Genomic DNA, 21,610 nt, shown 5'->3' with positions numbered 1-21,610 from the left:
AAATATCTTGAGGTCGGCATTTATCAAGGAGATTGGACGGTGACTGGCACACTCCAAGGAGTCCTTACCAGGCTTAGGTATAACCATGATCAGGGTTGTGTTTAGATCTCTATGGAAAGCGCCATTTCCAATAGCATAATTTAATGTTTCTAACCATACTGGTCCAAGAATATCCCAAAGTGCTAGATAAAGCTCCACAGGTATGCCATCTATACCTGGCATGCAGCCCTGATTAGTAGCTTTGGCTTTGAGTCACTCATCCAGTGTAATAGGAGAGTCTAGAGTTCTGGTGTCCTCTAATGACAACGTAGGGAGGTCTAGTCCACTAAAAAAATTGGCGAAGTCGTTCTCAGAAGGAACTGAGCCACTTGTATACAGTTCTTTAGCGTAATTCTTGAATGTCTCGTTTATTTCCTCTGTTAAAGATACTACTCCACATTGCAAAAGATGGCTCATATATTCTGCCCTGCTTCTTAATAAATCACTTAATTTTGCTTGTTTTGTTTTGAGCTCGTTTTCTTTTGTTATGGTGTACCTCCTTTTGAGATCATTCTCCAAAACTTTACATCATTCTTCTAGGGTGGAAATCTTTTGAAGCTGGCTTTTATGTAGGTGGGAACTGAACCATATGGCGTTATTTTGTAAGAAACCCTTGATGGAGGCCCAAATCACTGAGATACTTTTTATTTAAATTTATAAATTCCGTCAGTTTTGTTCGCAGTTGTGCTGGCTCGAAGGGCTGAATTGCTTACTCCTGCACCTGTTGTTTATTGTCCATAGAAATTCATCATTTGTTAGAAGGGTGGAGTTAAACCTCCACCTGGTAGCCTTATTTTTGATTTTGCTGTAATTAAAAGTAGGTAGAACTGGGTTGTGATCAGATAGATGTCTGGGCAAAATTTCTATTGAGTGTACCAAAGGCAGCAAACCAGAAGATAGAAGAATGTAATCTATCCGAGAGAAAGTTTTGTGTCTTGTGGAGAAGAAGGTATAGTCTTTAGCAGATGGATTATGCACCCTCCGCACATCAGTTAAATTTAAATCCATTAGAAAAAGGTTAAGTGCTTTGGAAGCAGATTCTTGAGAGCTTGATATAGTTGAGGAAGATTTATTCATATAACCATATAACAATTACAGTACGGAAACAGGCCATCTCAGCCCTTCAAGTCCCTGCCGAACGCTTATTCTCACCTCGTCCCAGTGGTCCGCACTCAGCCCATAACCCTCCATTCCTTTCCTGTCCATATTCCTATCCAATTTTTTTTTTAATGATAAAATTGAACCTGCCTCTACCACTTCTACTGGAAGCTTGTTCCACACAGCTACCACTGTCTGAGTAAAGAAGTTCCCCCTCGTGTTACTGGTAAACTTTTGCCCCTTAACTCTCAACTCATGTCCTGTTGTTTGAATCTCCCTTACTCTCACTGGAAAAAGCCTATCCACGTCAACTCTATCTATCCCCCTCATAATTTTAAATACCTCTATCCAGTCCCCCCTCAACCTTCTACACTTCAAAGAATAAAGACCTTACTTGTTCAACCTTTCTTTGTAACTTTGGTGCTGAAACTTAGGTAATGAAATACATTTGATTAATGAGCTTAAAATAAACAAACCATTAGGGGCAAGAAGTCATGATATGATAGAATTCACCCTGCAATTTGAGAAGGAGGCAATAAAGTCAGATGTATCATTATTATAGTGGAGTAAAGGCATGAGAGAGGATCTAGTCAAAGTTGGTTGGAAGGGGACATGAGCTGGGATGGCAACAGAAAAGCAGCAGCTGGTATTTCTGGGAGAAATTCCGAAGGCACAGGATAGATCCATCTCAACGAAGAAATATTTTAAAGGCAAGATGACACAACCATGGCTGACAAGGGTAAAAGAGAAGTGAGAGTACATATTGGAGTACTGGAAAATAATGTTGGAGAGGTAATAATAGGGGACGAGGAGATGGCAGATGGACTAAATAAGTATTTCGCATCCGTCTTCACTGTGGAAGACACCAGCAGTATGCCAGAAGTTCGAGTGTGTCAGGGGGCAGAAGTGAATGTAGTTGCTATTACTAGGGAGACAGTGCTTAGGAAGCTAAAAGGGCTGAAGGTAGATAAGTCATTTGGTCCAGATGGACAACACACCAGGGTTCTCAAAGAAATGGTTGTGGAGATTATGGAGGCATTGATATGAATTTTTTAAGAATCACTAGATTCTGGCATGGTTCCAGAGGACTAGAGGTTATATATATATATATATATATATATGTAGTTGAGGTTGCCTGTGCCTGTTAGATTGTGCATACAGGCTGGTCCGATCTCTTAATGCAGTTCCATCTCCTCCTGAGGGGCGTGTGGACTTTGTCCAGTGTCTTCTTCCATATCTCCCAGCACCGATGACTTCAGAGCTTCTTTCACTTCCTCTGCTGAGTTAAACGACATCTTCATGTCCTTGATATTCACTCTCAAAATCACCGGGTATATGAGGAATGAGTCGATCCCTTTCTGTTGAAGCTTAGCGCAAATATCCTTGTATCCTAGCTGTTCCTGCATCATGCCGGGGCTGTAGTCAACGAAGAACTGCAGCTGGGTGCCATCAGGGAGAGTAGGTTTGGCTTTCCTCGCACCCTCCAGGATAGCCTGCCGGTCGTTGTACCATAGAAGCCTAAAGACCATGGTCCGCGGTCTTAAGGTGTTGTTGGAAAAGATCCTATGTGCTCTGTCAATCTCCAAAGGAGTGCTGTGGGAGTTCTTGAGCACTGGAATCCAGTTAGGCAGCACCTCCTGGAGGTAGCCTCCCGGATCGTTGCCCTCAGCGCCTGTCGGTAGGTTGACCAGCCGTACATTGTTTTTCCTGGATCTATCCTCCAATTCGTTTAACTTCTTCCGTATCTTAGTCACCTCAGCAAGACAGGAGCTAGTATCTTTCTCATTCTTGTGTAAGCTAACCTGAATGCTGTCTATTTTGTTGAAGACTGTGCTAAATTTTTTAGCATGAATGTCCGCTTGTTCCTTTAATGACTGGAGATTGTTGCCATTCTCTGCCATATAACCATATAACAATTACAGCACAGAAACAGGCCATCTCGGTCCTTCTAGTCTGTGCTGACGCTTACTCTCACCTAGTCCCACTGGCCCGCACTCAACCCATAACCCTCCATTCCTTTCCTGTCCATATAAGGACATACCTTCTGTATGGGATCGAGAGCCTTTTCCAGCAACTTCTTTAGCAAGTAGGCTACTGTTTCTTGCATTGATTCCATCTCCGTTGCCATTGTTTGCTTAATTAGCATAGCTATTTCCTCGGCTGAATTGCTAGCTTGGTGTTGTCTGCTGGTATCTTGTTTCTTGGTTGAATTTGGATCTTTTTTTTGAGGTCATGTCTTTAGTTAGATTTTTCTTCAACTCAGCCTTGTATTAAGACCATCTATGAGCCCTAAAGGATGTGAAAAAGGAGGGTTGTATGTCAGTGCTCAGTGCTGTGCTGCCATCTTGCCTCGTACCTCACTGGAAGTCAAGTTTTCTCTATTTGTGAGCCAACTGCCCCTTCCCCAGCAATTCTAGAATAAACTCTCCCCAATAGCCTTAGCAAGCCTCCCTGCCAGGATATTAGTCCCCCTCGGATTCAAATGCAACCCATCCTTTTTGTACAGGTCACACCTTCCCCAAAAGAGGTCCTAATGATCCAGAAATCTGAATCCTTGCCCCCTGCTCCAATCCCTCAGCTACACATTTATTCTTCACCTCATCCTATTCCTATTCTCACTGTCACATGGTACAGGCAGTGATTACTACCTTTTGAGGTCCTGCTTTTCATCTTCCTTCCTCTGTACTCTCTGTAACTCTCTGTAGTCTGTTATCAGGACCTCCTACCTTTTCCTATCTATGTTGTTGGTACTAATATGTACCATGACCTCTGGCTATTCACTCCCACTTCAGGATATCGTGGACGCTATCAGAAATATCCCAGACCCTGGCATCTGGGAGGCAAACTACCATCCATGTTTCTTTCCTGCATCCACAGAATTGCCTGTGTGACCCCCTAACTATAGAGCTCCCTATCACGACTGCCATCCTCTTCCTTTCCCTACCCTTCAACTGTATTCAAACTCAAGGAGTACTCATTGTTAAGGGGGACAGCCACAGGGATACTCTCTAGTATCTGACTCTTGCCCTTCCCTTTCCTGACTGTTACCCATGTATCTGTCTCCTGAGGCCCCAGCGTGACTACTTACCTGTAGCTCCTCTCTATCGCCTCCTCACTTTTCCTGACCAGACGAAGGATATCGAGCTGCATCTCCAGTTCCCTAACCCGGTCCCTAAGGAGCTGCAGCTCGGCGCACCTGGCGCAGATGTGGCCATCCAGGAGGCTGGGAGTCTCCTGGACATCCCATATCCGACACCCAGTACAGAACACTGGACTCTCAGAAATTCTTCCTATTCCTATTCTTCACAAGTAACTTACTTCACCTCGACCCATTGAGTCAAAGCCCTCCAACTCCCTCTACTCTTGTGCCTGCTCTGTAAAGCTGTCTTCTTTTTCAATTCTTCCCGCGGGTCTAACTTGCTGATGTCCACACGCCTGCGCAGTTGTGCCTTAACCAAACCTCTGAAGAAAAAATGCACTCCTTTTAAATTCTTCCCTCTGGTCTAACTTACTGTTGTCCATGCACCCGCTCAGTTGTGACTTGATCTGTTGACTCAGACAGACGAGGAGAATGAAATAAAATGTTGGAAGATGCATGGTCCACTTTGGTCGTAGAAATAAACCTGCGGACTATTTTCTAAATGGAGGGAAAATCCAGGAATCTGAGATGCAGAGGGACTTGGTAGTCCTTGTGCAGAACATCCTGAAAGTTAACTTGCAGGTTCGGTTGGTGGTGACGAAAGCAAATATGATGTTAGCATTCATTTCAAGAGGTCTTGAATACAAGAGCAAGGATGTGATGCTGAGGCTTTATAAGGCACTGGTGAGGCCTCACCTTGAGTACTGTGAACAGTTTTGGGCTCCTTATCTTAGAAAAGATATGCTGGCAGTGGAGAGGGTCCAGAGGAAGTTCACAAGGATGATTCCAGGAATGAAAAGGTTATCATATGAGGAACTTTGGATGGTTCTGGGTCTGTCCTCGTTGGCATTCTGAAGGATGAGGGGGATCTCATTGAAACCTTTTGAATGTTGTAAGGCCTAGACAGAATAGATATGGAAAGGATGTTTCCCATGGTGGGGGAGTCTGGGACAAGAGGGCACAGCCTCAGGATAGAGGGGCACTCTTTGAAAACAGAGATGCAGAGAAATTTCTTTAGCCAAATGGGTGGTGAATTTGTTGCTATGTGCAGCTGTGGAGGCCAGGTCATTGTGTGTATTTAATGCAGAGATTGATAGATTCTTGACTGGACATGGCATCAAATGTTACAGGGAGAAAGCCAGGAACTGGGCTTGAGGAGAAGATAGACAAAAAGGATCAGCCATGATTGAATGGCGGAGCAGATTTGATGGGCTTGATGGCCTAGTTCTACTCCTGTGTCTTATGGAAATTTTAGTGATGTTTACTGTTCCTGGAGATGTAAATTGTCATAAATGCATGCTTTTGTGCAACAAGAAAAGAAACTTTTCCAAACATGAGATTCTGCAAGTCAGGAAAGGGAGTAAATAGTGAATGATCCTGTTCTAGGACTGCATTCTGCTTCTGAGTGTTGCTGTGCTGCATACTGCAGTAGATTTTAGATTAGATAGATGGAAACTTTCAATATTTAAGGTACTCACTTTAAAATGAGTTTGATGCCACATGTTACATAGACATTAGGTTTTCATACATGTGTACATATGTTCAGTTAGTTTCTTGTCCTGTTGTTCTTTTGTCCTCGTGCTAGAGGTCTGAGCGTCCTTAGGTGAAAATAATAATAGTATTGTGCTAACTACTATTACAGCTCGAGGCTGTTCTGGAGTTCTGATTTCAATTTCGGTCCTGTCTGTAAGGCGTTTGTACGTTCATTCTGTAAATCCTGGGTTTTCTCTGTGTGCTCTGGTTCCAACCCACAGTCCCAAGATATTAGTTAGTGAATTGGTCATTTTAAATTGTCCTGTGCTTAGGCGACAGTTAAATGAGTTGGTTGCTTGGTGTGCACTGCATAGGACTGGGAGGATCTGTTTTATGCTATATCTCTAAATAAAATAAAATAAGTAATTTCATCTGTCTTCAAATCTAGCATGTAAAAACACAGCTACAGTACACCTATTGTGTAAACTCCAGAATAATAATGCAGTTCTGAAACTGAGGAAGGTTGTCTGGAATTTCGATTTTATACTGCAGTTTTTAACATCTAGTTATGCAAAAGTAGTAAGTTCAATATGGTGTCTATTAAAGAAATGACAGCAAATCTAAACATAGAGGAGGCTTATATTATTTGAAGATCAAAAAACTACAGATTTGAAAATCCCCAAGTTAAAAGAGAAAGCATTGCAAATGTTTACCAGGGTCTGGCAGCATCTAGAGAGAAAAGAAGAGTTAATTGTTCAGGTTGCTCTGCCTAGTGTGTCCATAATTTTCTAGTTATTTACTAATTTTAATTTTAAAATTCTGAATTGGAAAATCAACAAAAATGACAAATGCCAATCCAATATAAAATATAGCTTCAGAATAAATTTTAAATGTTCAGTGATAGAATCAGAATCAGGTTTATTATCACTGGCATATGCTGAGAAATTTATTAACTTTGCAGCAGCAGGACAATGCAATACATAATAGAAAGAAAACTGTGAATTATATTAAGTATAGACATATTAAATAGTTAAATAAGTAGTGCAAAAATAGAAACAAAAAAGTAATGAGGTAGTGTTCATTGGTTCAAAGTCCATCCATAAATTGGATGGCAGAGGGGAAGAAGCTGTTCCTGAATCATTGAGTGTGTGCCTTCATACTTGTGTATCTCCTTCCTGATGGTAGCAATGAGAGCAAGCTGGACGATGATGGGGTCTTGATGACGGATGGACGGATGTCACTTTTTTGAGGCAATACTCCTTGAAGATGTCCTAGATGCTGGGGAGGCTAGTGCCTATGATGGAACTGACTAAGTCTACAACTCTCTGTAGCTTACTTAAATCCTGTGCATTGCGCCCCCCTCCCCTTTCCATAACAGGCAGCGATGCAGCCAGTTCAAATGTTCGCCACAGTACATCTGTGGAAACTTGCCAGTGTTTTTGGTGACATTCCAATTTTCCTTAGACTCCTCATTAAGTATAACAGCGGGCATGCCTTCTTTGTAGCTGCATCAATATTTTGGGTCCGGGTTAGATCCTCAGAGATATTGACACCCATGAGCTTAAAATTACTCACTTTTTCTACTTCTGATCCCTCTACGAGGACTGATGTGTGTTCTGTCATCTTACACTTTCTGACATCCGCAGTCAGTTCTTGGGCCTTACTGACGTTGAGTGCAAGGTTGTTGCTGCGACACCACTCCACTATATATCCTACTCCTGTATGCCTTTTTGTCACCATCTGAGATTCTGCCAACAATGGTTGTATCGTCAGCAAATTTATAGATGGCACAAAAACAGGCCCTTTGGTCTAACTCATCTCTTGGCCAGCAAGTTGATCCCACTTGCCTGTGTTTGGTCTGTACCCTTCTAAACCTCTTCTGTCCAGGTACGGTACTTTATGTGCCTGTCCCGAGCACTACTTCTAATAAAGGAATGATCCACTTAATGCTGCCATTATTTGTTGTTTGTAATATATAATGATTCTACCAGATATAAAGTAATTTTCATTATAAATTAACATTTATGAATGCATATTATTATATACAGTATTACATAATTATTATTTTATGGGGGTGGTGGAGTGGAGATACATCTCTACCGAAGGAGGCGTAAGGCGCTCCTTCCCTGCACTAGCCTGCAGGCCACTCTTGAGCAAAGAGTAGCACTTGCTTAGGGTCATGTGAACCCATGGATAGTCATATGAACAGCTGGTGCATATCACAAGCCCTTGTATGTGACCATTGACGCCAGCTAGACAGTCTCTGAAGAGCATTGATAATGGCTGGGGTCACCCGTCTTGTAAAGACACTGCTCAGAAGAAGGCAATGGCAAACCTCTTGTTGAAAAATTTGTGAAGAGCAATCATAATCATGGGAAGACCATGATCACTAACGTCATAGGACGTGGCACATATCAAATGAATGAGGATTATTATATAATGAATTATAAAAATATAATATTTATTTTATATTATTATAACTGTATAACTAATTTATAATTAATTCTCATTGTCTGTAATTTTGAAATGTGATTACTTTTTGCATGAAGAATGATCAAATGATGTTTTGAAGGCTACTTCTGTTTTGAACGAGACTTTTTTTGTCTAGGTATTATCAGAATTGGATATAACAGTTCCTCTGCAGCTGTTGATAAGTATGTTTTCTGATGGGGTGAACTCAGTCAAAGAACTATCAAGTCAAGGAAATGCACGAACCAGTGAGCAACCAGGCAACCCAACTGCTCGAAGGGTAATTGTTTCCAACTATTTCTCTTTCTGTTTAACTATACAGATTTTATATTCGCTTCTGCTAATTTAATGTTCGTAAGGAGTTGGAAGAGATACACTGACATGAGTTGGCTTTGCAAATTCTCCCTTCCTCCTCCAAGAATAATCCTTGCAAATATCTGACTTTGATTATAAACTTGCTACTGAATTCTGACCTAACTTAGCTAAATTATTGTATTGAAATGTTACAACAGATCGATATTAAAACTTGAGTACACAGCAACTATGATGTGTTGAAATACTAATTGTAGTTCAGTTGGAAGTTAATCTGTGTTTTCCTGAAGATTTGGCCTTAAGTCTCTTTTGTCAAAGTCAAGTTTGTCATATGCAGAAATACATCCAGGGACAGCAGAAATGAAAAATTAAATTGCTGCACCATCATAAGCACACAGTATCAGATATACAATATTCATAAGAATATAATAAATTAAACAAGAAAGAACACAAATAGAACAAAGATAGAAGAAAGAAAGAAAAGGGAGGAACACCAGAGGGAGGTGATGGGCAAGTAAGGAGATAAGGTGAGAGAGGGAAAAGGGAATAGGGAATGGAGAAGGAGGGGGGCATTATCAGAAATTCGAGAAATCGATGTTTATGCTATCAGGTTGCAGGCTACCCAGATGGAATATAAGGTGTTGCTCCTCCAACCTGAGTGTGGCCTCATCACAACTGAAGGGGAGGCCATGAACTGAGATGTTGGAATGGGAATGGGAAGTGGAATTAAAATGCTGGCCACTGTGAGGTAATTAAAATGGGTGGCCACTGGGAGATTCTATTGTAGTGTAAGTTAAAAAACACATCATTATTGTGGTAATTTGCATATTGAAAACTTGATAACCAAAGCATCTTATTTATGGTTGAATTACCACTGTCAGATTGCTGTGAGGTCTTGGTCCTCAGAATAGCAAAATGAAGCCATCATCCATGATATTTCATGATTATCACTGTTGCTTGGAGTGGCGATTGAAATCCAGTGCCTTTCCAATTGACTTGAATATTAAAGTAAGACTTGTTCTGCAGTTATTTGTGCATGACTTTCGGCAGCTAACTAAAAGCAGCACTTCCAGAATTATGAAATGTTTGCCCATCTCTTAGGAATTAAGTGAATTTGCGACTGTAAATAAATACAACCAAACAAAACAAAGTTCCTCTGGACCATGATGCACCCACAAAGCATCTATCATATACAGCACATACAACAAACTATCACCATAAATAAGTCAATAAAATATAATTTAAAGTGCATATAGTGCACAACACTGGTAAACAGTAAACAGTTCACTGTCCTAGTAATGAGACCTCATTGATGGGCAGGGTATTCATTAGTCTCACAGCCTGAGGGAAGAAGCTATTACCCAGTATGGCAGTCCTCGTTCTGATGCTCCTGTACCCCCTTCCTGATGGTAGTGGATCAAAGAGACTGTGGGATGTGTGGTAGGGATTCTCAGCAATAACTTGGGCTCTTCATATGTGAAATGGGATAAGATGTAGCTAGGGAACAAGGACACAATTGAAGTATTATCTCCATAAATGAATTTAACTCTTTCTTTCTTTATATCATTGTATAATGAATATATTTTTCCCTTTAGGTCAGTGTTGTATCAGATCCTGGACGCCGAGGCCAGCATATTACTCTTAGTCCATTTCCTAGCCCTTTTCGGAGCCCATTCCGTAGCCCAGTGCGTAGTCCATATCGTGGCTGCTTTAAGAACTTTGGTACTGTTGGAGGAAGAAACATTGATTTTGACACTGATGATGATGAAATGAACCTGTCTTGCTTCATCCTGATGTTTGATTTGATACTGAAACAGGTAATGATTTTCTTACCCCATTTCCTGCAACAAAGGCCTTTGATCAAGTATCACAGAATCACAGGAAAATTGTAGCACAAATGTGTGTGAGTTTGTGATGGAACAGTGCAGAGGGAGCACTGTCCCTGTCCTGGAAGTGTGTGATAGGTCAGTATAAGACCATGAGATATAGGAGCAGAACTAGACCATTTGGTCCAGTGAGTCTTGTTCCGCTATTTCATCGTGGTTGATCCAATTTGCCTCTCGGCTCCATCTCTTGCCTTCTCCCCATAACCTTCATGTCCTGACCAATCAAGAATCTATCAACCTGTGCCTTAAATATATATACAAATTCCAAAGATTCACCACTCTCTGGCTAAAGAAATTCCTCTTCGCCTCCACTCTGAAAGGATGCTCCTCTGTTCTGAGCTTGTGTCCTCTGGTCTTAGACTGTCCCACCACAAGAATAATTCACTCCACGTCCACTCTATCAAGGCCTTTCATTATTAGAAAGGTTTCAATGATGTCACCCCGATTCCTCTGAATTGCAGCGAACACAGGCGGAGAGCCATCAAACACTCTTTTTATGACAAGCCATTCAGTCCTGGAATCATATTCATGAACTCCTTTGAATGCTGTCCAGTTTCAGCACATCCTTTCGAAGATAAGGGGTGCAAAATTTCTCACAATACTCCAAGTGAGGCCTCACCTGTGTTTTATAAAGTCTGATCATGACATCCTTACTTTTATATTCGAGTCGTCTTCAAAAATGAATGATACATTGCAATTACCTTCCTCACCACAGAGTCAACCTGCAAATTAACCTTCAGGGAATCCTGCACAAAGACTCCCAAGTCCCTTTGCTCCTTAGTTTTTGTATTTTCTCTCCCTTTCATTTCTTCTACCAAAATGCATGACCATACACTTCCCGACACTGTATTCCATCTGCCATTTCTTTCCTCTTTCTGCAAACTTGTTTAAGTCCCTCTGTAGCTCTCTAAACTACCTGCCCCTCTACCCATCTTCATATCTTCTGCAAAAAAAGCCATCAATTCCGTCATTCAAATCATTGACATATAACGTGAAAAGAATCACGCCCAACACAGACCCCTGTGGAACACCACAATTCACCAGATTCCAGCCAGAAAAGGGTCCCTTTATTCCCACTCTTTGCCTCCTGCCAATCAGCCACTTCTTTCTCCATGCTAGAATCTTCCCTGTAAATACCATTGGCTTGTAGTTTGTCAAAGGCCTTTTGAAAATCCAAATACACAACATCAACTGATTCTTCATTGCCTATCTTGCTTGTTACTTCTTCAAAGAATTTCAATTTTGTCAGGCAAGATTTTCCCTTGAAGAAATCATGCTGACTATAGCCTTTTTTTTATCATGTGCCTCCAAGTGTTTTGAGATCTCATCCTTAGTAATTGACTCTAACAGCTTCCCTGCCACTGAGTTCAGATTAACTGGCCTATGGTTTCCTTTCTTCTGTCTCTCTTCCTTGTAGAGTAGAGTGACATTTGCAATTTTCCATAACCATTCCTGAATCTAGTGATTCTAGAAAGATCATTACTAATGCCACCACAATCTCTTTGGCCACACCTTTTAGAACTCTGGGGTGTACACCATCTGGCCTAGTTGACTTACCTACCTTAAGACCTTTCAGTATCCCAAGAACCTTCTTTCTCGTTAAGGTAGCTTCACACACTTTGTGACCCCTGATACCTGGACCTTCTACCTTACTGCTAGTGTTTTCCACTGTAAAGACTGATGCAAAATTCTTATTCAGTTCATCTGCCATTTTGTTGTCCCCCATTACCACTTGTCCAGCATTGTTTTCCAGTGGTCTGATATCCACTCTTGCCTCTTTTACACACGATATATTTGAAGAAACTTTTAGTTTCTTCTTTAATGTCATTGGCTAGCTTACTTTCATATTCCATCTTTGCCTTCTTAATGACTTTTTTAGTTGCCTTTTGTTGGTATTTAAAAAGCTTTCCAATCCTCTAACTTCCCACTAATTTTTACTCTATTATACGCCATCTCTTTGGCTTTTATGTTGGCTTTGACTTCTCATGTTAGCCATGGTTATGTCATCTTTCCTTTAGAATACTTCTTTTTTGGGATGTACAGAGCCTATAGAAAGTTTTATTGTTGAATTACAGTGGATTTAATTGAACTTTTTTGACACTGCTCAGCAGAAAAAGACTTTCATGTTAAAGTGAAAACAGATCTCGACAAAATGATCAAAATTAATTACAAAACATAAAATAATTGATTGCATAAGTATTCACCACCCTCTTTACTATGACACAATAAATCAGCACTGGTATAGCCAGTGCTTCAGCAGTTTCAGCTTTATGGGATTCAATTAACAAATTAACAAATAATATGATGTTTTCTTTGAAGTGGTTTTTCATTTCCCTTTGGAATGCTGTTTTGGTATCTGTAATATTTGAATATCACAATTGGTTTGGAATATACGTTACTGTTTCTAAGACAAGTAATTGAAATGTTGTAATCAGTTATGCTGCTGTAGTGTATTATGCACATATATATTAGTAAAGTTATGGACAACAATACAGATCAGGGTTCCCAACCCTTTGTATGCTGTGGACCCTTACCATTAACTGGGGCAGGGGTTCATGGACTCTTGGTTGGGAACCCCTGATACAGATAAATTTAATTTGAGACCAAATCATGAAGTAATTAAATCTTTTATCTGATTATTAACAGATGGAATTGCAAAATGATGGTATGGTCTTGGGTCTTGACCATGGATTGTCCAAGGACATTATTTCCATCATAAACAATGTACTTCAGGCACCTTGGGGAGATTCTCATACTTGTCAGAAAGATGAAAAAGATGCTCACTGTAACCTTTGTCAGTCCAGCATTTTGTGCTACCAATTGGCCTGTGAACTATTGGAGCAACTGACACCAAAAGAGGAAATCAAATTGGTGGTAAGGAAAATGCAGGAATAGACTAAAAGTTAAGTTGGGACAACTAATAGAGCACTTTTTAAGGTGAAGTTAATTAACAATTTTTGCTGTTTTATAATATGTTGCAGCTATTCAAATTTCCTGGATTACTTTTGGATGCTCTCATCCTCAAATATTACTCCTACTATACCCACCATGTTAGTTCTCCCAAGTCACAACCATCCAATTGTAACTCGTGTTTCATTTACTCCCAGACCTCTACCTGAACCTCTAGAACTGTCGTCGTACTCATACAAGCAGTAACAAATGCAAGGAAACTATGGTCAACTTTGAGTAATCCAAATTTGAAGCCTTCCGTCCCCGCTGCTGTGCTTTGCTCCCTGTCTGAGGCCTGAACCAATTTCTCACCTTCTATCTCACCCCATTTATTTTCTTCTCATCCAGAAGCCAGTTCTGTTCTTCTGACCTTGAGGTCTTGGTCAGCCACAGATGTTGTGTCCCAGCTGTCTACATGATATGTAAGCCTGGGCAATTTGATATGTAGAGCAAGCTCTCTCCATACAACTGATAAGTCCAAAGGAGTGAGAAAGACTGATCCAGTTTAGCACCAGCAATATTGCAAGAGTTGCCAGTCAGCATTGAATTCAGTGTAGGACTGTCTTAGGGATTCCAGCTCTGGGGTTTTCCTTGGGGTTTACTCCCCATGAATGTGTCCAGCTGCAAGGCCACAGAGGTTTGAGTTCCAAGTTTTCCAGATAAGCTGGCGAGCTCCATCTGCCCAGAGAAACTGGTTTTAAGGTGCCAGTAACCCACCTTTGCCCCATCTTCTGTCAGTTGAAACATTTCTGCTGGGCTTTGTAGCTAAGCCACATGTGAAAGCCAGGAGCTGGACTTCGTTGTCAGAGGCTATTTGAAATTCACTTTATTGGGAGCAATTAATAGGTTGTAGGAGGTCCCCATTATCAGCCTCAACTATAACAGCCTTAAGGCTGACCCTTCTGGCCCATTTCCTACTAAATAGTCCTGTGCTCAAATATAGTTCCTTGACAGTAAGAACATTTCTTAATCTTCTTTCTACATCACTGTCACCCATTTAGCTTAACCCTATCATCTATGAAAAACTTTATTTCCAACACTACCCTTATCCCTTTTCAGAATTCATACATATAGAATTTTCTCAAACGTGTATGTTTATCTCCCTGATAATTGTTGGACTTCATTCAATTGTTTGCTGTTTCTGCTTAATAATTGAAGCAGAATGTATCAGTTATGTGACTTCCAAGTGAGCATGGATTTGTTCTCCTTCAGGAGCCCACTGACAGCTTTGAGGAAAGTATGCTCTTTTCAAGGCCTGAATTCACTATTGGGTTCGAAGGAGAGGATGACAATTCAAAAGAGGAGGAAATTCTAACATCCAATAATGGATGTGAAGAAAATCTTGGTATTTGTTGCTTGTTATTATTCTAACTAACAATGCCATTGTTTAAATGTTTCTAAGGCTTCATCTGTTATGTGAATAGTGGTTGCAGTAATTAATTAGCACATAGAGACATCCAAGGAATAGACTACACACACAAAATGCTGGTGGAATGCAGCAGGTCAGGCAGCATCTATAAGGAGAAGCACTATCAACGTTTCGGGCCGAGACCCTTCGTCAGGACTAACTGGAGGGAAAGATACTAAGAGATTTGAAAGTAGTGGGGGGAAGGGGAAATGATTTTGCACCTCAAATCATATAATAAGAGATTTCAAATAGATGCCTTATAGATGCTGCCTGACCTGCTATGTTCCACCAGCATTTTGTGTGTGTTGTTTGAATTTCCAGCATCTGCAGATTTCCTCGTGTTTGCTCAAGGAATAGACTAATTCTGTTCCTACTTCTTATAATCTTATAGTCTTATTGGTTAATAAGATCATAGAATTAAATATATGGCTCAAAGACGAGTGTGAAAGAAGTGGGTTTGAATTCATGGGACATTGTCAGCAGTTTGGGGCAAGGAAGGAGGGAGCTGTTCTGGTATGATAAATGCTATCTGAACTGTGTTGGCAGCAGGGTTCTAGTGAATCACATAACTATAATCTATATTCTATTAACACACACAAAATGCTGGTGGAACACAGCAGGCTAGGCAGCATCTATAAGGAGAAGCACTGTTGACGTTTCGGGCCGAGACCCTTTGTCAGGACTAACTGAAAGAAAAGATAGTAAGAGATTTGAAAGTAGGAGGGGGAGGGGGAAATGCAAAATGATAGGAGAAGACCGAAGGGGGTGGGGTGAAGCTCGGAGCTGGAAAAATGATTGGTAAAAGGGATACAGAGCTGGAGAAGGGAAAGGATCATGGGACGGGTGGCCCAGGGAGAAAGAAAGGGGGAGGGGAGCACCAGAGGGAGATGGAGAATAGGCAGAGTGATGGGCAGAGAGAGAACAAAAAGGGGAGGGGGGAAAATAAATAAATTAGGAATGGGGTAAGAAGGGGAGGAGGGGCATTAACGGAAGTTAGAGAAGTCAATGTTCATGCCATCAGGTTGGAGGCTACCCAGCCAGTGTTCCTCCAACCTGAGTGTGGCTTCATCTTGACAGTAGAGGAGGCCATGGATAGACATATCAGAATGGGAATGGGACGTGGAATTAAAATGTGTGGCCACTGGGAGATCCTGCTTCCTCTGGCAGACAGAGCGTAGGTGTTCAGCGAAACAGTCTCCCAAGGACTGTTTTTATTCTAATTTCCATTTCTGTTCCAACTTGTCAGTTCATAGTCTTTTGCCACAATGAGGTCACAATTTGGGTGGAGTATTCCTTCTGGATAGCCTCCAACCTGGCACAAACATCAATTTCTACTTACAATTAAAAAAAAAATCTCTCCTGCTATTCCCAACTCTGGTCTATTACCTCTTCTCACTTGCATATCACCTCCCCCGGTTCCCCTCCTGCTACCCTTTATTCCGTAGACCACTTTCCTCTCCTATCAGATTCCTTCTTTAGCCCTTTTCCACACAAATATGCAAGCTAGGGCAGTACAATACGAAAAGCAAGTTGTTGGCCATGCAGCAGATGACTCCTCCCCACACAGCTGATGAGTCCAAAGGAACAGCAGAGACTAATACAGTTTGGCACCAGTAGGATTTGTCAGTCAGCAACAAGCTCAATGTAGGACTGTCTTAGGGACTCCAGCTCTAGATTTTCCCTTGGAATTTACTCCTGAAGCCTTCCCCTCTCTGGTACAATTTAACTCTTTGCTCTGTCTGCATTTGTACATGATCATTGGCTTGTCCTTTCTTACAACAGCTCTCGTAAGCTTGCCCGCAAGAATATTGGTCCCCCTTGGATTCAAGTGGGCCTGTACTCACTGGAATTTAGAAGAATGCAGGGGAATCTCATTGAAACCTACCAAATGTTGAAAGGACTAGATAAGGTGGATGAGGAAAGGATGTTTCTTATGGTGGGGGTGTCCAGAACTAGAGGGCACAGCCTCAAAATTGAGGGGTGACCCTTTAGAACAGAGGTAAGGATTTTTTTAGCCAGAGAGTAGTGAATCTGCTGTGGAGGCCAGGACCATGGGTATATTTAAAGCAAAAATTGGTAGTTTCCTGATTGGTCAGGGCATCAAAGGTTATGGTGAAAAGGCAGGTGTATGATGTTGAGTGGGATCTGGGAATGTGGAGCAGACTCAATGTGCTGAATGGCTTAATTCTGCTTGAATGTCTTATGGAATTGCTGTTTGAAGTGTTTCCAGTTATCAGTTCGATTGGTGGTAAACTGCATAGGTGCAGCAGGACTTGGTTTAGCTATGACAGGAATGCTGAACCTCTCAGCTGAATTTTTTGGTAAACTTTGAGACAACATGTTCTCTTGCTTTGCTGGCTGACCTCACTTGCTGCCAGCTCCCTGTGCACCGACACAGACTTTTCCTCAGTGGTGTGCAGTATCCATATACTCTTCATGTTTAGATCTCATGCTGACTTCTGACACCATGTTACGTTCTCAATAAAGGCAAACTTATCGTGGGTAAACAGTTGCACATATTTTATTCTGAACAGTGTTCAACATTGAGCGCATGTGGCCAGCTCATCAATGTCACTTTGGTTCTGGACTGAACCGCCGGCATTGCCCACAGGGAGTAGTTCTTCATTATGTGCACATATAATAACATGTAGTGAATCTGTGGAATTCGATGCCACAGAGACTTGTGGATGTCATGTCATTAGGTATATTGAAAATGGAGGTTGATGGGTCCTTGATTAGTCAGGGTGTCAAAGGTTACAGGGAGAACACAGAAGAATGGGATTGAGAGGGATAATAAATCAGCTCTGATGGAATGGCAGAGCAGACACGATGGACCAAACAGCCTAATTCTGTTCCTTGTCTTATGTTCTATCTTTAATCAAAACAACTTTACCTTTTACATGTAGATGAAATCCCTCATTCCTGTACTTTTCCTAATTATGCTCTGCCCCAATTTAAGGCTATTGATGTCTATTTGATGGGTATTATCTTTGCAACAATTATTGAGACACTAACTTATACTTCTACATTTTGTTCTAAACTCATATAAATACATTTTTAATTTAATTACTAAATATTTTGTGGCTTCATACAATCAGTGATTTGATTTAAGTGATGTTTCAATTTCTTTTAATTTTAATAGAAGAGAAGGATGATGTAGACCAAAGATTTAGTTATCAGCAACTACCTGTTACATTGAAGCTAATTTATACAATATTGCAGGTAATCTTCTTTTGACCTAATCAGATTTTCTAAATTCATATTTCAATTCTTTCTTTTATTTCCTGACTCTGCTTCATTTTTTCATATCAACAGGAGATACCAAAATGTGAGGAGCCAGACATTCTTTTCAACATGCTCAATTGCTTAAAGATGCTTTGCCTTCATGGGGAATGTTTATATGTTGCAAGAAAAGATTACCAAAGGTTTCTTGCTTATATTCAAGACAATATGTTGATTTCAAGGTAAAATGAATAAAATTGAATTGATATATTATCATTAACTGTCAGAAATAAAACATTAATGTCAACAATATTTCTCCTTGTGGGATGTTGTTTATGCATATTTATAGTTTATAGTGAAGTAGAATCAAGTAGCTGTGTGAGCAAAATTGCATATATTTATTTCAGTAAAAGTTGTTGCAAGTGGACTGTTGAGACTCTTTGTGAAGTGATATTCTATAAATCAGGCTATGTAGAAATAATTTCAGTCCCATGTTCAGTCCTCATTTTCTGTATTACTTTGATCTGATGCTACCTTGCACTGGCTTGTATATCATACAGACAGCTAACACGCAATATCGACCCTGACTAACAGAGGACCTCAGGTTATTCTTGCAGTTACAGTAGAATGCAAAAGTTTGGGCACCCCTGGTCAAAAATTCTGTTACTGTGAATAGTTAAGCGAGTAAAAGATGAACTGATCTCCAAAAGGCATGAAATTAAAGATGACACATCCTTTGAATATTTTAAGCAAGATTACCTTTTTATTTCCTTCTTTCACAAGGGCTCGAAGCAAAAGTTTGGTCACCCTGCATGGTCAATACTTAGTAACACCTCTTTTGGCAGGAATCACAGTTTGTAAACACTGCTCTTTTGAAGTCTGTCCACAGATTTTTGATGATGTTTAGGTTGTGGGACTGTGAGGGCCATGGCAAAACCTTCAGCTTGCATCTCTTGAGGTAGTCCATTGTGGATTTTGAGGTGTGTTTAGGATCATTATCCTGTTGTAGAAGCCATCCTCTTTTCATCTTCAGCTTTTTTACAGATGGTGTGATGTTTGTTTCCAGAATTTGCTGATATTTAATTGAATTCATTCTTCCCTCTACCAGTGAAATGTTCCCTGTGCCACTGGCTGCAACACAAGCCCAAAGCATGATCGATCCACCTCCATGCTTAACAGTTGGAGAGGTGTTCTTTTCATGAAATTCTGCACCCTTTTTTCTCCAAACGTACCTTTGCTCATTGCGGTCAAAAAGTTCTATTTTAACTTCTTCAGTCCACAGGACTTGTTTCCAAAATGAATCAGGCTTGTTTAGATGTTCCTTTGCAAATTTCTGATGCTGAATTTTGTGGTGAGGATGCAGGAAAGGTTTTCTTCTGATGACTCTTCCACGAAGGTCATATTTGTACTGGTGTTACTGCACAGTAGAACAGTGCAGCACTGCTCCAGAGTCTGCTAAATCTTCCTGAAGATCTTTAGCAGTCAAATGGGGGTTTTGATTTGCCTTTCTAGCAATCCTACAAGGAGTTCTCTTGGAAAATTTTCTTGGTCTTCCAGACCTCAACTTGACCTCCACCGTTCCTGTTAACTGCTATTTCTTAATTACATTACGAACTGAGGAAACGGCTACCTGAAAACGCTTTGCTATCTTCTTATAGCCTTATCCTGCTTTGTGGGCATCATTTATTTTAATTTTCAGAGTGCTAGGCAGCTGCTTAGAGGAGCCCATGTCTGCTGATTGTTAGGGCAAGGTTTGAGGAGTCAGGGTGTTTCTGAAGCTTTGAAATTTGCATCACTTGGCCTTTCCTAATGATGACTGTGAACAAGCCATAGCTGTAACAATCTAACTAAGGGCTGAGAACTTGGTAAAAGTTACCTGAGAGCTCAAATTTCTTGAGTTGTCCAAACTTTTGCATGGTGTGCCTTTCCTTTTTTTTCACTCTAAAATTGTACAAAACAAAAATAATACACTAATCTTGCTTAAAATGTTGAAAAGAATGTTTCATCCTTAACTTTGTGACTTTTCGAGATCAGTTCATCTTCTACTCACTTAACTATTCACAGTAACAGAAATTTTGACCAGGGGTGCCCAAGCTTTTGCATGCCACTGTATATAACACATATGAAGCACTCTTCAAAATAGAGGTTGAGTTGAATGGCACTAAAGACACTAAAGCAGGGATTTCCAACCTGGAGTCCACAGAGTCAGAATGGACAGAAATACAGTACTCAAGGTGTTGTATCTAAATGCACGTTGTATTAGGTGGATGATATTGTTGCAGTATTACAGATTGCCAGGTATGATGTTGTGGCTGAAGGATGGTTGGAGTTGGGATCTGAATGTCCAAGGTTACATGTTATATCGGAGAAACAAGAAGATAGTCAGAGGGAATGGTATGGCTCTACTGGTAAAGAATGGCATCAAATCAGTAGAAAGATGTGACAATAGGATCAAAAGATGTTGAATCCTTGTGGGTAGAGTTACATAGAAATATAGAAAACCTACAGCACAATACAATGCTGTGCCAAACATGTACTTACTTTAGAAATTACCTAGGGTTACCCATAGCCCTCTATCTTTCTAAGATCCATGTACCTATCCAGGAGTCTCTTGAAAGTCCCTATTGTATCTGCCTCCACCATAGTCACCGGCAGCTCATCCAATGCACTCACCACTCTCTGGTTAAAAAATTTACTCCTGACATCTCCTCTGTATCTACTTTCAAGCACCTTAAAATTGTGCCCTCTTGTGTTAGCCATTTCAGCCCTGGGAAAAAGCCTCTGACTATCCACACAATCAATGCCTCTCATCATCTTATACACCTCTATCGGGTTACCTCTCATCCTCCCCCGCTCCAAGGAGAAAAGGACAAGTTCACACAACCTATTCTCATAAGGCATGCTCCTCAATCCAGGCAACATCCTTGTAAATCTCCTCTGCATTCTTTCTATAGCTTCCACATCCTTCCTGCAGTGAGGCTAACAGAACTGAACACAGTACTCCAAGTGGGGTCTGACCAGGGTCCTATATAGCTGCAATATTACCTCTCGGCTTTTAAACTCAATCCCACATTGATGAAGGAAGAGCAGTAGATGTGGTGTATATGGATTTCAGCAAGGCATTTGATAAGGTACTCCGTCCAAGGCTTATTGAGAAAGTAAGGAGGCAAGGGATCCAAGTGGACCTTGCTTTGTGGGTTCAGAATTGGCTTGCAGAAGGCAAAGAGTGGTTGTAGTGGTTGTAGATATTCTGCATGGAGGTTAGTGACCAGTAGTGTACCTCAGGGATCTGTTCTGGAGTTTTATAAATGACCTGGATGAGGAAGTGGAGGGATGGGTTAGTAAGTTTGCTGATGACACAAAGGTTGGGGGTGTTGTGAATAATGTGGAGGGCTGTCAGAGGTTACAGCGGGACATTGATAGGATGCAAAACTGGGCTGAGAAGTGGCAGATGGATTTCAACCCAGATAAGTGTGAAGTGGTTCATTTTGGTAGGTCAAATATGATGGCAGGATATAGTATTAATGGTAAGACACTTGGCAGTGTGGAGGATCAGAGGGATCTTGGGGTTCAAGTCCATAGGACACTCAAAGCTGCTGTGCAGATTGACTGTGT

The 21,610-nt window shown here is 40.9% G+C and overlaps 1 protein-coding gene across 1 annotated transcript in view; it reads left to right on the top strand.

Moving 5' to 3' along the window:
• LOC132390105 (protein unc-79 homolog) overlaps nt 1–21,610 on the top strand; it is a 625,175-nt gene that overhangs the window by 163,977 nt on the left and 439,588 nt on the right. Inside the window, exons 17-22 of the mRNA XM_059962702.1 lie at nt 8,358–8,498; nt 10,126–10,347; nt 13,063–13,290; nt 14,578–14,710; nt 17,916–17,995; nt 18,089–18,237. Coding sequence (XP_059818685.1) covers nt 8,358–8,498; nt 10,126–10,347; nt 13,063–13,290; nt 14,578–14,710; nt 17,916–17,995; nt 18,089–18,237 — 953 coding nt within the window. The remainder of the gene's footprint in view (nt 1–8,357; nt 8,499–10,125; nt 10,348–13,062; nt 13,291–14,577; nt 14,711–17,915; nt 17,996–18,088; nt 18,238–21,610) is intronic.

This window comes from Hypanus sabinus, chromosome 2 (assembly GCF_030144855.1).
Source record: "Hypanus sabinus isolate sHypSab1 chromosome 2, sHypSab1.hap1, whole genome shotgun sequence".
Classification (NCBI taxonomy): Eukaryota; Metazoa; Chordata; class Chondrichthyes; order Myliobatiformes; family Dasyatidae; genus Hypanus; species Hypanus sabinus.
This window is presented reverse-complemented; position numbering and strand designations above follow the sequence as displayed.